This window comes from Cydia fagiglandana, chromosome 7 (genome assembly GCF_963556715.1).
Source record: "Cydia fagiglandana chromosome 7, ilCydFagi1.1, whole genome shotgun sequence".
NCBI lineage: Eukaryota > Metazoa > Arthropoda > Insecta > Lepidoptera > Tortricidae > Cydia > Cydia fagiglandana.
Window position 1 is genome coordinate 12282992 of NC_085938.1, and position 14964 is coordinate 12297955.

Here is a 14964-nt window from a genome sequence, read left to right on the forward strand (position 1 = left end):
CTCGTACTTGTACCTGATGTACTCGTAAAATCAGTAACAAAATACTATGCATTTTGTTAAAATAACGTCTAGGGGCCAATTCACACCTCGTAATTCAAATCTGTCCATACTTACTATTGTAAGACTCTTACTTGCCATACAAGACAATAACAATTTTTATCAATATTGGCAATGCCTGCTCAATATTGCCTTGTTTGCCGTATTTAAACCCCTCCGTTACGGCAGGATATGCGCTCCAAGCTTGAAATACGCTTTTTTCCCTGTCCATACAGAAAAGAAACAGTGTCGCAACCTGAAAAGGTGTGGAAGAATGACAAGACTTCTGACCTTTCTGGTCCTGTAAAATAAATTATATATCTATGCGTTACAAATAAAATCATATATTTAAAGAAAGTTTGCAGCACTTGACCAATTGCCCTGGTGAGCTGTCTCGTATACTGCGGTGACATATTTATTTTATTTACAATTAATGGAGGATTGGCACAGGAAAGAATCACCTGTTCCTCTCGTGCCATGCTATTGCATTTTCTTAAGCTAACGTTTGTAGTTCTTCCATTAATTGTAAATAAAACAAATAAATATGTCACCGCAATAAGAGACAGGTCAACTGGGCTAATGGTCACGTGCTGCAAACATTCTTTAAATATATGATTTTATTTGTAACTCATAGATATATGATTTATTTTACAGGACCAGAAAGGATAGTAGTCTTGCCATTCTTCCACGCCTTTTCAGGTTACAACACAGTTTCTTTTGTGTGTGGAAAGGGAAAAAAAGCGTATTTCAAGCTTAAAGCGCATATTCTGCTGTAACGGAGGGCCTTCTTCTTCGTTACACTCTTGATAGAGTGGTCGTGGCCATTATGAAAACTTTTGAGCGACTCATTTAACGACACGTCGCCATTCCTCCCGTAGAGCTGCTTTCCGTAAGCATTCGCTTACTGTGACCGACACACTGATTTGGTTTGGTCAGTACATCTCATTAGAGATCTTCCCCTAGCCCTGTCACTTCCTACTCTTTCTTGCACAACTAGACGTTCTGTCGAGGTTCCGTCTCGACGAGACACGTGTCGAAAGAAGTTGAGTACCGAGTTTTGCCCGTAGAAAGCAACCGCTCTTTAATGCCAAGCTCCTCAATAATTGATGCTCAGTCCATGATATGCCCAGCATTCGTCTCCAGCACCACATCTCTAGTGCATTCACTTTCTGTTTTTCGGATGCCCTTAGTGTCCATGTGAGACATACAGCATACAGAAAAGTGGGAAATATGAGGGATCTGACAATCCTGGTTTTAGTGGTCCTTGTAATGTTCCGGAGGGATTTAAATACGGTAAACAAAACAACATTGAGCAGCCAATTTTGGAAAAAAATGTTATTGTCTTGTATGACAAGTAAGAGTCTTACAATATTAAATCTGAACAGATTTGAATTACGAGATGTGAATTGGTCCTTAGACATTATTTTGATACTATGCATTGTGTTACAGTGTTCGGATCAGGTACAAGTACAAGTGTAAAAGAGTGCCGAAAAGTACTTTTTACAAAAAATAATCTTCAGTTAGAGAATCTGCCTCCAATGGAAGATGCGCTACCTACGTAAACATATTCTCCGTGCAGTTTACCAAGGAGGCTATGTTTGGGGACAGATTATAGCCCCTCAGCAACAGCTTCCATGTCCTGCTCACTGGAGCTGGTCCAAACAAAATGGTTATTGGGAGCCCATATGTACAAGCCTACATACCTGCGGCGGCTGCTGCTTGTTTAGAGCTTATTCGTTGCCGCTGCAAAACAAAATGCGCAGGGAGGTGCAACTGCGTTAAGAAAAAACTAAAATGCACGGACCCATGGGCATATAGTGGCAATTGCGAACAATATATATCTTACTCGTATTTTAACCCGCATTTTAATCAAATATCTGCTTTGTTAATTTTATCACATTTATAATAACTCTATTGGCGAAAGTTTTCCCAACATCTATATTTATACATTTAATTTATATTTGTATATATATCACGTCCAGAAGTAATTTTCTACAACCAGAAGAATAACAACTTATCAGAAACCATCGAAACATACTTAAAAATCCTAAACGCTGCATACCGCTCTTACAATGCAGGTACGCCGCGCGACACAAAACATTTTTTTTATCAGAGTTATGAAAAAAAAATGTTTAACAAGTTTACTATTCTATATAGTAGGATAACTGGGCTATTCACAGGTATTTTTTTTCTAGAGCAAATTCTCATAGTTTTAATTTTGTAGAGGATTTTCGAAATAAAAAGTGAAAAGATTTTTTTGGAATTTTTAATTTCTCGATTTTTTTGTATGGAAGAGTGAAAATTTAGTCACAGAAATGAATTTTTCATCCTCGAATTACACGAAAAAGACACCAAACTTGATATACTTGCTAGATGTATGCAGATATATAGCTTAGAGTGAGGCGCGCCGGAGCCACTTTTGCCCCCCCTCCCCTGCCCACCTGCTGGGTGGAACCTCTTGGCAACCGGGCTTAATCGGCTCAGATCATCCCCAGGAACACCTGTTCCAAGCGGTTTGCTTTGTCTCCAAAATGCAAGGTGGTGGACCTTAGAACCCCAGCTATGCTGGGAACGCGACCAAATCAATTCCCTGTTCCGATTCCGAGAAATGACACAGTTTCTTGACTGTCACATCACTACCGACGCACCGCTAAATAAATTCTAATCGCCCCCTCGCGCGGGCACGCCAATCTCGCCTCTAAACACCCCGCTATAGATGAACTTTCCTCCGTGCCCGACCGAGTCGTTAAACTATAAAGAAGAGCCACCTGTCTCCACGAAAAACTTTATAGCCTCCATAAAATTAAGCCTCAAAAGAAAAAACAAAACGCATCTCATTTTTTTAAGGGACCCGGGTCCATTTTAAATCGTGTTTACCTAACTTGTCACCTACAGAATGGCGAGTTTGAGTTGTCCGGGCCGTTGAATTAATTGAGGAGTTTTGAAGAGATATAGTCTGATGTACGATAAGGCCCGATGCTGCCTACCGGCGGTAGGGTCTGCTCGGCTCCGCTGAGATGCCTCGCGAATCGGAATTTCGCTAAAATGACATAGCAACTAAACAGGTTCTCGTGAGATACTTAAACAATTGAATAGAATTTGGTTTGTTTAAATTTTGTACGAGAAGAATTATACGAATAAGGGTAACATTGCATTTCTGACCGCAGCTGCACTACTAGTACTAACGCGTCGGTGTTATTGTCAATTTCCATAGGAAAATGAATGGTAGTGCTGCTGTTGTTGGAAATGGACTGTCACCTTAACGAGGGTTTTTTTTTCTCTATTATGTTTATACCTTCAACTAATTTCTACTAAGGGAATAGGTGCCTATAGATAATTCTTACCATGCGAGCTGACCGCGGCCGAGTAGGAGGGGTGCATCTGCTGATGGTAGTAGCGGGCGCGGCTGTGATGGCCGCCCTCCAGCGGGGAGTGGAAGAACCCGTCCCCGTTCGCGTCCGAGTTGACGTCGCCGGCGGCCGGGCTGCCGTTCACGCGGCTGTCATACCAGCGCTGCTGCAGCGTGCCCGCTCCCGCGCCCGCTCCGCCACCCTCTCCGCTCATGTCCATGACCGCTGCTCCGACCTCACAAACCATGCATCGCTTTTACACACACGCACTATAAGTCCGCTCCCCTATCCGCATTTCAACAGTCAGTCTAATGTGACTCGATTACAGACGCGTAACCGAACTCAGTGCTAACATCGCGGGCAAATTCACGTGCTCGGCCAGTTCATGCCCCGTATCTGAAACAATAGATAAACTTAGTATTTATAGGTATCACACATTTATGTAACTGTGTGGCTTGTCCTTGCGCAACTTCAAAGAGAACTAAATAATATTCACGGGCCGGTGTTTTGTCAAAAAGAGACAATCAATTAAGATAATACAGGTGCGTTATCGAAAGTCGTCAGCGCTATCGGGTCGCTTGCACTTTGATTAACTGATTGTGCGAACAAGGCGATATCGCGACGATAAGCGATAAACGCGCATTAAACGGTGTTAGCCAACCGAGCTGTGATTTTTATTGCCACTAAATTCCTAAAGATATCAGTGAGCCAGGGAAATTTGTAATTCTGATATGTGCCCGGGCTAGTATCGATTTTTAAACATTCATTTGTAAGCGATTAACATTTAATTGCCTGCAATGTTGAAGAGGATAGCGATGGTTTTAAGAATCTTTGTAATTAATACAACAAACCTTGTTGCATGACTAAGAAAATTAACTGAAAGGAGTTAATTGCAAAGACTAATGAGAATTATTCATATATTTAAACAGCAACACGGACATTTAAAATTTAAAATAAATAGCAGTCGGTGTTATTTTTAAATATTTTAATGCTAGAAATGAGTTTAGCTCTAGTACAAGCTCTCGCAAATAGCTGAATTTTAATGAGCTTGGTGTATCAACACTTATTCTTATTTATAAACTCATTAAACGCTATACATTTTACATTTTGGTTCTTATGAAGGCTATAAAGGTCTGACGCTTGCAGATTTCTTTGATAAGATCTTATTTCAGTTTTGTTTTCTGTGATACACGCATATTATAAGAGTATTTTATTACAAGGTCATTTCTTCAATACATTTCAAACTTACTTAAGTATATACATATTATACTACGGTTTTTACATAAAGAGTAAAAAAATCCTTATTCCTGTACATCTTATAGAAAATTATTTCAATTCAAAATGAATGAGCTAATGTTTTATTGTTGTTAATTAATTTCCAAAAACACCTAAACTTATTTGCAATAACAATTCTACTACTTACATAAAAAATACTTTACCTAATTATTAGCGTTTTTCATTTTCAAATATTATGACAACCTAATCCTAACTATTTATTTCAAGTGCTCAAAATTACCGTTGAAAAAGTCTGAATCCGTAACGCAAATGATTTATTAAGATTTTTTTGTAAACACAACAGTGAACACGTTGCGCGAATTCGCCTGCAATATAATTTATTCTAATTGCTATTGCATTCTGAATACAAAAGCTCTTTTAGATTACAGACAATGTTCGAAAATTTATTTAATTAAGAAAAGGTTTGGTAATATTTGTGCTCTTTGGGCCGTTAACTACGGTTACTACGGTGCATCAATCAACCAAAAATATAAATAAAGAGTCGTTTAATGTTATACTCTTAATCTAGTTACCGTTTACTTAAAATTCATTAATATACCTAATTTTTTTTAAAGGTACACTGACAGGACAAGGAGAGTCAACTAATAGGAACAAATTGACTTTTGCAATTTCTATTAGTTCTTGCAATTTATATTATCTGTTTGTTGAAATTAGATTTAGGATTACTGAGCTGTTTGTAGAAATAAATAAACTTTACACAAATAGTGAAACGTCTATAATTATTACTTAACTTCATTTTTTCCCCCAGTACAGAACTGTTTTTTAATTCCTGGTTTAGTTTACTAATGATTTTTCTCTCAGTGTAACTTGAGTTTTTGAATTCCTATGCCCGGATCGTACCTATTGCTCCCGATAGAAGTTTAACATAGGTACGGTATTCATATTTATTTATTTTACCTACGTCAAATCATGGGATTAGTTGTCAAGCGGACCCCAGGCTCCCATGAGCTGTGGCAAAATGCCGGGATAACGCGAGGAAGAAGAGATTCATATTTATGCATTTTATAAGTAGGTAGATATTTATTATCATTTATCATACTTCTATGGCATTGCCAAAAATACAAGTGGGACACACTTAGGTATATATGATTTTAGATATGTTTAGAAGAGGTTCAACAATACTTAAGATAAGGAAGTCATTTATTCGATAAGGTTCGGAAATCAAACGCCGCCGTTTCTCACCGGCACCGCGGACTAAGTATCCTATAGTTCGTTTATTTTAGCATTAGAAATTAGGTAAACAATCTTGATGTGTCTTTTAATTGAAAAACACATTTTAAAAATAAGTTACGGCAATTATGTAACAATTATGAATCTAATACAATCATTTATATACTTCTGCTTTCATAAATAATAGTTTTTGAATTTTAAAAAGCGTTTTTCAATTAAAAGATATGTCAAGATCGCTTACCTTCTTGCAAGTTCTTTCTAATGCTGAAAAAAACGAACTATAAGTGCTAAATTGTGTTCTAAAATATGAATTAAGGTTTATTTTTAGCGAAACAATTTTTTTCATTCTTTACTCACAGAAATAGTGATAGTGAGTGTATTTATTTATGCGTTGGGAGGGTGGGAACGTTAATTGCATGTAAAAAATACGCAAGTAAGTATAACGGGTTAGCACTGACTGACTAGCACGTTATCTTTTCGCGGATTAGCAAAGTAATGCATAGATTCAGATCATAATCTGTGCATTTCTTAGTTTATAGTCGAATGAATTACAATAAGTGCGTCGTAATCTGCCTCTATAGGCGAAAAAAATGTTATTATTGTACTTAGTTGTTATTCTTAAAATTATTGATAACATTCATATACATATAATATTTAGGTATCCATAAGTTATAGGTAAATCTTACAATCAGTTAATCACCGAAGTATGGGCACAATAATAGCTAACATTAATTTTCAATTACAATACAATTTACATTATACATTTAACTTACATTACAACACATCGACTAGGTAGATTAAAATAATTTTCTGCGATATTTTTCATATCGTTGTTAACTGTTTTATAGGTGAGTATTAATTATGAATTGTTTAGTACCTATTATACCTTAGGTACAGAAAATACAAAAACCTATCAACTAATGGCAAATTTTCTCACAGGTGTAAAACCTACTCTAAAGTGGACATATGGCACCCACTTCCTTCTAATTGAACTGTAAACTAATCATTTTGATCTGTAATAAGACCTTTTTCAATGGCTACGATTCAAACTTCATGGTAATGAACTAAACATTATTAAAAAAATATTTACGGGAACAAAAGAAACAAAAACTAACTAAGAAATAACAAAATTTATTTACATAATAGAATACAGAGAGGTATTACAGTAATCAAAGTGAAGGGCAGCCACACTAACTCTGCAGCTACGCTTCACTTACCCGTACATATTGACCTTACCCAAAAATAAAGTGAAATACCCAACGATGGAAAATCAAATTGTGACAAAAATCCTTCTATTTATAATGAAGTCGTTTAACAATAAGTTCACACGACTTGAGACCAAGTGTACCTATAGCAGATAATCAGATAACATTTGAGTGCTCCCAATACTTGCGTCAATTCGTACGTTTGACGCAAGTCGCACGTCATGTAAGTATGATGTTTGTTAAGGAAAAAATGTTTCAGTCAGGAAAAACTATTTCACTTTATTTTTGGGTAAGGTCAATATGTACGGGTAAGTGAAGCGTGGCTGCCCTTCACTTTGGTTACTGTAATACCTCTCTGTATATATCTATTATGTAAATAAATTTTGTTATTTCTTAGTTAGTTTTTGTTCCCGTAAATATTTTTTTAATAATGTTTACTTCATTACCATGAAGTTTGAATCGTAGCCATTGAAAAAGGTCTTTACCTCTTATTAAAATGTTTACGGAAGTGGAGTCACGTGGAACAATTTTTTTTTTCAAAATGTAATTGGGTATTAAAATAAACATAAAAGTATAGTGTAAAGGCTGCGTGGGTTCAATACTGATAAAGACAATAAACACTTACCAATATTAGATCAGATAAGTAATATGATTCTATCCGGCAGATCTAACTACTACCGAGGATATAAATATTGGCCCAAATAAAATCAGATCAACAAATCACAACCTACTTAAATGTTATCTGACGATCGACTGGGAATGGATATGGTGATAAGTAATAAAGAAATCACAATTTTATCGCAAATTACATTTTTGGTAGTGATATCTCCACAATATCTACGATAAGTGTTATAAATCTTAGAATCAAAAGGAAAATCCCTGCAGTTGATAGTGCTTTGTTAAATTTAAATTAAATGTTTTTGGTCATTGACGTTTTGACCTTAAGAGGTCGATAAAAGTTTCATTGTCTATGACATCCGAATAGGTACTGCAATTATAAAGAGATTACAGAGTATAATCCAATAAACATACAGCTGTATCACACTAAATACAATATAAGGTCAAAAATTTACATTAAACTGTAATTATTTTAGTGTATTTTGGACCAACCATCTACTTAGAGTCCTTTAATATTAATAATAATGAAGTAAAAATAAGCAAATACAACAAAACATCAATAATAAAAACCGAAAACCATGCACAAGTAATGGTATTCCAAGTGTGATCTAAAACTATTAAAGGCGCACGACCACATAATGCCCTATTATAGCATAGCTTTATTTGCCCTGGCCTCTCGACGGCGATAGCGTACCGTGTGATCGATGCGCGGGCGATCGTACCACTATCGGATGTGATCACAATCGAGTGATCAGGCCTAAGCAGTAGCCCATCTCGCTACATAAATCATCTTGATCGCCTATAACTCGATACCAATGATAAACATTGTGATTTTACACCCACTGCCGTAAATTGTTTATTATTTTATGAATACGATTATTTTCTTGAGGCGGTTTTCGCGCTAAGTGGCAGACAATATGCCACGTGTACGGTTTTCATGCGTGACAAAATGTAAAGAAAATTTTGCCGTAGTTTAAGCACGCTTATTTGATTTTTATACCAATTTAATATTAAATATGTCAGGTGTTATAAAAACTGGTACGCCTAGTATTTTACTATACCTAGATGTAAATTACTACTATCATGTCAAATGGTTTCAATTTATGTAATTACCTACAGAAATTCTGATTCATGGCATCATGGCCATTATATATAGTTGTTATGGTAAAACATGTTTAAAAATATAACATTACCTACCTACTTATACAAATGAAGTATATGAAAAAACTTTCCAATGCATGTATGCATTAATAACCAGCTATAATCCTATATTAAGTAAATAAGTTCTGACATTTATGACCCAGTATTTATTCTATTCTGCTATTCTGTGCCTTTTCAGTTAAAAATCAATGTACTTACCTACCTACTTAAGCCGACCCCTATTTTTTTTTCAAACTTTTACTTAGTTACCTCTAGTTATGTTTGTATGTCCTCATATACTCGTAAATAAACACACCGAAGTTTTTTTCTCTTGTTTTTTGTCCATCCGACATCCGACGGGAGGTCCGTAAGAATCAATTATCTTAATTGGAGCATCCCTAATCTTAATAAGCTGATAGCGTCACACGTGGCTTTATAACGCCTCGGTTATACGATTTGTAACAATTTTTAGGACATCTTATCTTTTTCGTATTAGGTACTTTTCTTTTTTTACTTTTATAGATTTTAAAAGTATACAATATTTTTAGATTAACATGTTTACTTCGCAAAACATTTTAAAGTAAGTACATAGTATACAATATTTTATATACTTACTATTTTATTTAGCATCAATGTTTAAACCAAAATATACCGTGAGATATGTACTTAAAACCTTAAAAATGAGTTTTAGTTATGTACATATAGATTAGTAAAAAAAAAAGAGGAGTGTATTATTTTTCTCGTTTGAATTCTTTCATTTGTTACAAAAAGCTAACTATCTATTCTAAATACAGGACAGATAAATATTTAAGATAAATAGATATACCGGGTGTGGACTCGACCTCAAACGGTGACATACATTTTATGTTATTAACTACTAATAAAAAATAATTCTTGTTAAAAAATACCTTAAAAAATATGAAGTCAAAGCTTCCTGTTTTTCATACAAATTAAATATTATCTACAATGTATGTACGTCTGTTATCATTTTGATTGACGTTGCTTGTCACGCATTAAACATAACAAAATTCGCAATACATTGCATCTTAGAATTAAACTTTAAAGTGTAGGTATTAAAAATCAAGACATAAGTTATTTTTAACGGTTGCTGAACAAATGTTGGTCAGTATGAGGAAGTACAGCCTACAGTTTTACTTTTGGCTCGTGTTACAGACCACACCCGGTATGTTCATAATCAATAAAATTAATTCTGAAGATATTTATACATAATTTGTTTTTATTAGTATTACCTTATGTAGGTACTTAAATATACTACAATTTGTAAAGCAATAAAAAGTTTAAGCTATAGGTACCTAATTTAAAGATTTATTTTTCAGCAAGGCCTATCTATTTTTTTATTTTGATATATACAAGTAATATTTTGTTAAATAAATTTAATAGGTAGGTACCATTCCTAATCAATAATTCTACCACAACTTTTTTATTTTTTTTACTTTCCAGCATCATTACAACTCATCTCTCTGACCTTATTGATGACTCCAAACAGGAAACCGTAAAAGTATCGTTCATTCGATAAGCGTTTCAAGTTGTCATAATAATAGGCTGAGCTCTCTATAGAGACAAAGAGCGGGTAAGCCTTCTTAAAACCACAGCTGGAAGTTGGATTAGCAGAACCCGGACACTGGGTCACACCGAGTGCCTACTGCCCACCAACCTTCTTGTCAATTATAACTTTTGAAATATCGAGTCTTTAGTTAGTATTTTGATTCAGAAATGATTTTAGCACAGATCCCATCGTCTTTTAAAAACAGCCATGTCAACTGTCAATTTAAAAAAAGGCTTTTTAGTACATATGTATAGCAATGCCCTAAATATTTTTTTCTTTTTTTTTTTCATTAGTGTAATCATGCCCTAAAATGGCTATGAAAACTTGTACATAGACTAATTAAAGATTTAAAACTGCTAACCTATGATAAAAGAAAATTTTAAATAAAAAAAAAAGACATGAACCGATAGGGCTGATGATGGCTGCCTTAAACGGCTTGAATAATTTATACGGTCTTTGATTTATTTCTATATTGAAATGCGTTTAATACGATGTTGATTGGTGTTTAGCAAATTGTTTGAATATTAATTAATTGTTTGGATCGATCATCAATGGATTAAAACGGTAATAGTATCAATTTTAAACCTCTTTCGCATAATTGGTTAAAATGCGTCTTTTTGTTTTATTGATAGATAATGTATCATCGATTAGTGCTATTGCTTAGCTACGTTCAACATAATAACATTGGTAGATTTTACATGAAACTTAATAAGATAGATGGCTAGATTGATAGATATAGGTGAAATAAATAAAAATATTAATGTAATTGTGTTAGAGTGCGTATTGTACATTAAAGCAATTTTTGTCATTAAAGTATTAAAAATTTAAAACTTAAGACCCATGTTAAAGTTAATAATTGCATAAGTGTACTAAATGTAACCACATGTGTCAAATTTTATTTGCCCATCTGTTAGGTATATTAAGTAGGTACCTATGATATTACATATACAGTACCTACCTACCCACCTACATGTCCTTAGTGAACCTGGTACAAAATGCCAATCATTATGAAAGATATCAACTGGAAAATGACAAAATATTACCATTTAGTTGACATAACCAAACCAATCTTGCCTGTCACACACTGAGTGAGGTTAGCATCTAATTTTTTATTGTTAAAAACAAAATATAGCTCTTTAAATCATTTGGTGTCCTTTTAAACGTGTGCTTATTTTACAATAATGGGTACCTATTTTTTTTATAATTTTCCGCTCACAATATTCTTGATTCATTCGATCATAACGATTTTGAGGTTTAGTAAATAAACGTGTACTTTTTTGTACATGGCCAGATATTCATAACTGTACCTACCTATAGCTATATCCGGCGGACGTCTCAAACATTATATAACACACAAGCTTATCGGAATCTAATCGATCGGCGTTTGCGCATCTTGCGCCGCATTCAAATTTGGAACTGCGTTCGTCGACCAATGCGAGCTCGGAGCCTCGCTGGCTTCTCGGAAAACTGTGTGGGATGACATTGACATTGGCATTCGATATAGCTTTTACATATCGTTATTTTATTTATAACTGAGTTGCTGTTGGCATACAAATATTTTGAATTGATATAAAGCTGAAAAATCATTTAGTTAAAAAAGGATGTATTATGCAGTGGCGGATTTCCCATAAGGCACAGTAGGCCCGGGCCTAGGGCGGCGAGATATTAGGGGCGGCAAATTGAGACAAAAAATTCGCTGATGATAACAAAAAATTACTCAAAATTAGGCCAGACAACGAATTCTCAAAAAAAGGTAATATATCTTTTCGTTGCCTGATCTAAATGTAGTCAATATGACGGGTGCTGATGCTGAGAAAGGGGCGGCTACAAGGCTTGGGGCCTAGGGCGGCAAAGACTGCAAATCCGCCACTGGTATTATGGCAACATTCCATTTCTATCCGCAGCTGCGCTCCTAGTTAGGGTTGCCAGATGGTCGGGATTTGGCGGGATTCTCCCGATTTTTAGCATGTGTTCCCGATTCCCGACAAAGTGTAAACTTTCCCGAAAAACAGCTTCACGTTATAATACAATAATTTCAAGTTCCGAACTGTCGTCGAACGAGCGAGCTGACATAGTGCCAATAATGTAAAATATCGTTGTTTTTAATACAATTACTATAATTTGAATGTAAAACTACATTCCCGACTTAAGGCCCAAAATCCCGAAAAACTGATATTGTTTCCCGATAATAGCGCCTTTTGATCTGGCAACCCTACTCCTAGTACTGAACGCGTCGCTGTTATTGTCAATCGGCTCGATTCGGGAAATGAATTAGATCTCTACTAGACATCAATAAGTTACGATATGGATAATTTAAAGATATTTGTAAGATAGATATGTCAAATTTGACGTTTCCGCGATTCTGGAGGTCCTCTTGAACGATTTCGACAAGTTATGACTTAGATATCCAAGTCACATTTAGTCGATATCTAATGTAAATCTAGTTGATCTCTACTTATATCGTCTCTAGATCTTGTGATTATCTCGTTTCCCGAATACGCGTGAATTTCCATAGTAAAATGAACAGTAATGCAGCTGTCGTTGGAAATGGACTGTCACCTTTAGGCAGCTATTGCCGCGGAGCCTTTATATATCAGCTGGTTTTTAGGGTTCCGTACCCAAAGGGTAAAACGGGACCCTATTACTAAGACTTCGCTGTCCGTCCGTCCGTCCGTCCGTCCGTCCGTCCGTCCGTCCGTCCGTCCGTCCGTCCGTCTGTCACCAGGCTGTATCTCACGAACCGTGATAGCTAGACAGTTGAAATTTTCACAGATGATGTATTTCTGTTGCCGCTATAACAACAAATACTAAAAACAGAATAAAATAAAGATTTAAATGGGGCTCCCATACAACAAACGTGATTTTTGACCAAAGTTAAGCAACGTCGGGAGGGGTCAGTACTTGGATGGGTGACCGTTTTCTTTTTGCTTTTTTTTGTTTTTTTTTTGCATTATGGTACGGAACCCTTCGTACGCGAGTCCGACTCGCACTTGCCCGGTTTTTTGTTTTTCTGTCCCATCAGCCAGGCGACAATAGTAGTACGGTTTATTGGAAGAAATGTTATGTAGTACCTAACTACATTCTACTAATGTGCTAAGTAAAGTAAGTAAATGGCAATAACAAATGCTTAGAACTGCCATAAAAATGTATAAGTATTTGAAATACCTACCATAAAACCAGAGTTTTAGAAGTGACACAGGCGACCGTAACCATGGCAACAATTCACCCGAATATATATACCTATAGATTGTATCCTGGTATAAGAAGTCCTAACAATCGTTTTGATTTTCAGTCCTTTGCGCCGCATTTTTAACTAGTACAAGTGGCTTCTTATAAAGCTTTGATTATAATTAATTAATTGTGTATGCCTACTTAAATCAATATACCTACAACTATTCTACGCCGATCGTTTGAAACACGTGTAGATAACATTGCAGATAAAGCTTTTTCTTTTTGGCATTTTTATTTCATAAATCTGTCTTCGTTAGATTGATTAATTGATATTACTTATCTTACTAGATAAAGCATATTCAATTTGAGTGCTAAAACATTATATTTATTTATCATGAATTATTATCCAGACATAATAAATCCTAAAAGTATATTTATTGACTTTTATTTATGTACTTACCTACCTGCTTAACATTTAATTTTATGTATTTACCTTAATACTCAACACATGGGTAGGTACCTATTTAACTTAGAACTCTATTTGATTAGAAATAACCTAACAGTCTCTACTTTATTAGTTTATTACCACATTTTAAGTGACATGTTTACCGTCATTCTATAGAACTTGCTAACTAAACAAACCGCCATATTGAAATTGTCAAAAATGATCAATTTACTAGTGACTTTTGTTTACATAGTTAGCAAATTCCATAGAATGACACTTTATACCAGATAGAACTAAAGAAAATTTTTTTTTTAATATATAGGTATATGTGAAACTAAGCACAAAAGATTTCAGTATGTTTTATGATTAAAATTAACCAATGTAACTTATCAAACCAAAACATGAGTATACTTGTTCATCTTATTCAATTATGTATCTTGATACTTTGCCTAACTCCACATAGGTAGCTACCGATATTTTGTTACACTTGTTATTTCAACATATACTTAATCTGTTTACGCAAATAGACGATATCTTTTCGATGGTCGTGATTTATTATGATATCTATATTATCAACATGCTTAAAAGTCAAGATAAACCTCGTTATCTGGGTGTTACTGGAACTTTTTTTAGCATTTTGGATAGTAACTATTTTTAAAGAGGTTTATATATTTGGTATATATTTACCAGCTGGCGTTGCAATGGCAATGTATATAACTAAACTACCTACTAGTTATGGTAGATATCTACTACCTTCCTACAGTATTTTAGTCAAGTAATCAGTTTATTGATTTCATTATTTTTCTTTATTTGTAAGTAAGCAATGTTCATAATGCATGGTAGGTATAGTCCGTATCGCATCTAGGGATTTTTTATATATAAAAAATATAATTTCGTGTACTTAAACATAATTTCAAATGTCCTTGTTATGTCGTACCTATTTACATAGGTACCTACAAGTTCAAC

The 14964-nt window shown here is 34.8% G+C and overlaps 2 protein-coding genes across 3 annotated transcripts in view; both read right to left on the reverse strand.

Moving 5' to 3' along the window:
- Positions 1-14964, reverse strand: part of LOC134665895 (uncharacterized) — a 286141-nt gene that overhangs the window by 133446 nt on the left and 137731 nt on the right. The window lies entirely within an intron of this gene.
- LOC134665877 (GATA-binding factor C-like) overlaps positions 1-14964 on the reverse strand; it is a 106029-nt gene that overhangs the window by 89942 nt on the left and 1123 nt on the right. For both annotated transcript variants that reach the window (XM_063522905.1, XM_063522906.1), the window contains exon 2: positions 3381-3782. In XM_063522905.1, the coding sequence (XP_063378975.1) occupies positions 3381-3633 (253 nt within the window). In that variant the 5' untranslated portion in view covers positions 3634-3782. The remainder of the gene's footprint in view (positions 1-3380; positions 3783-14964) is intronic.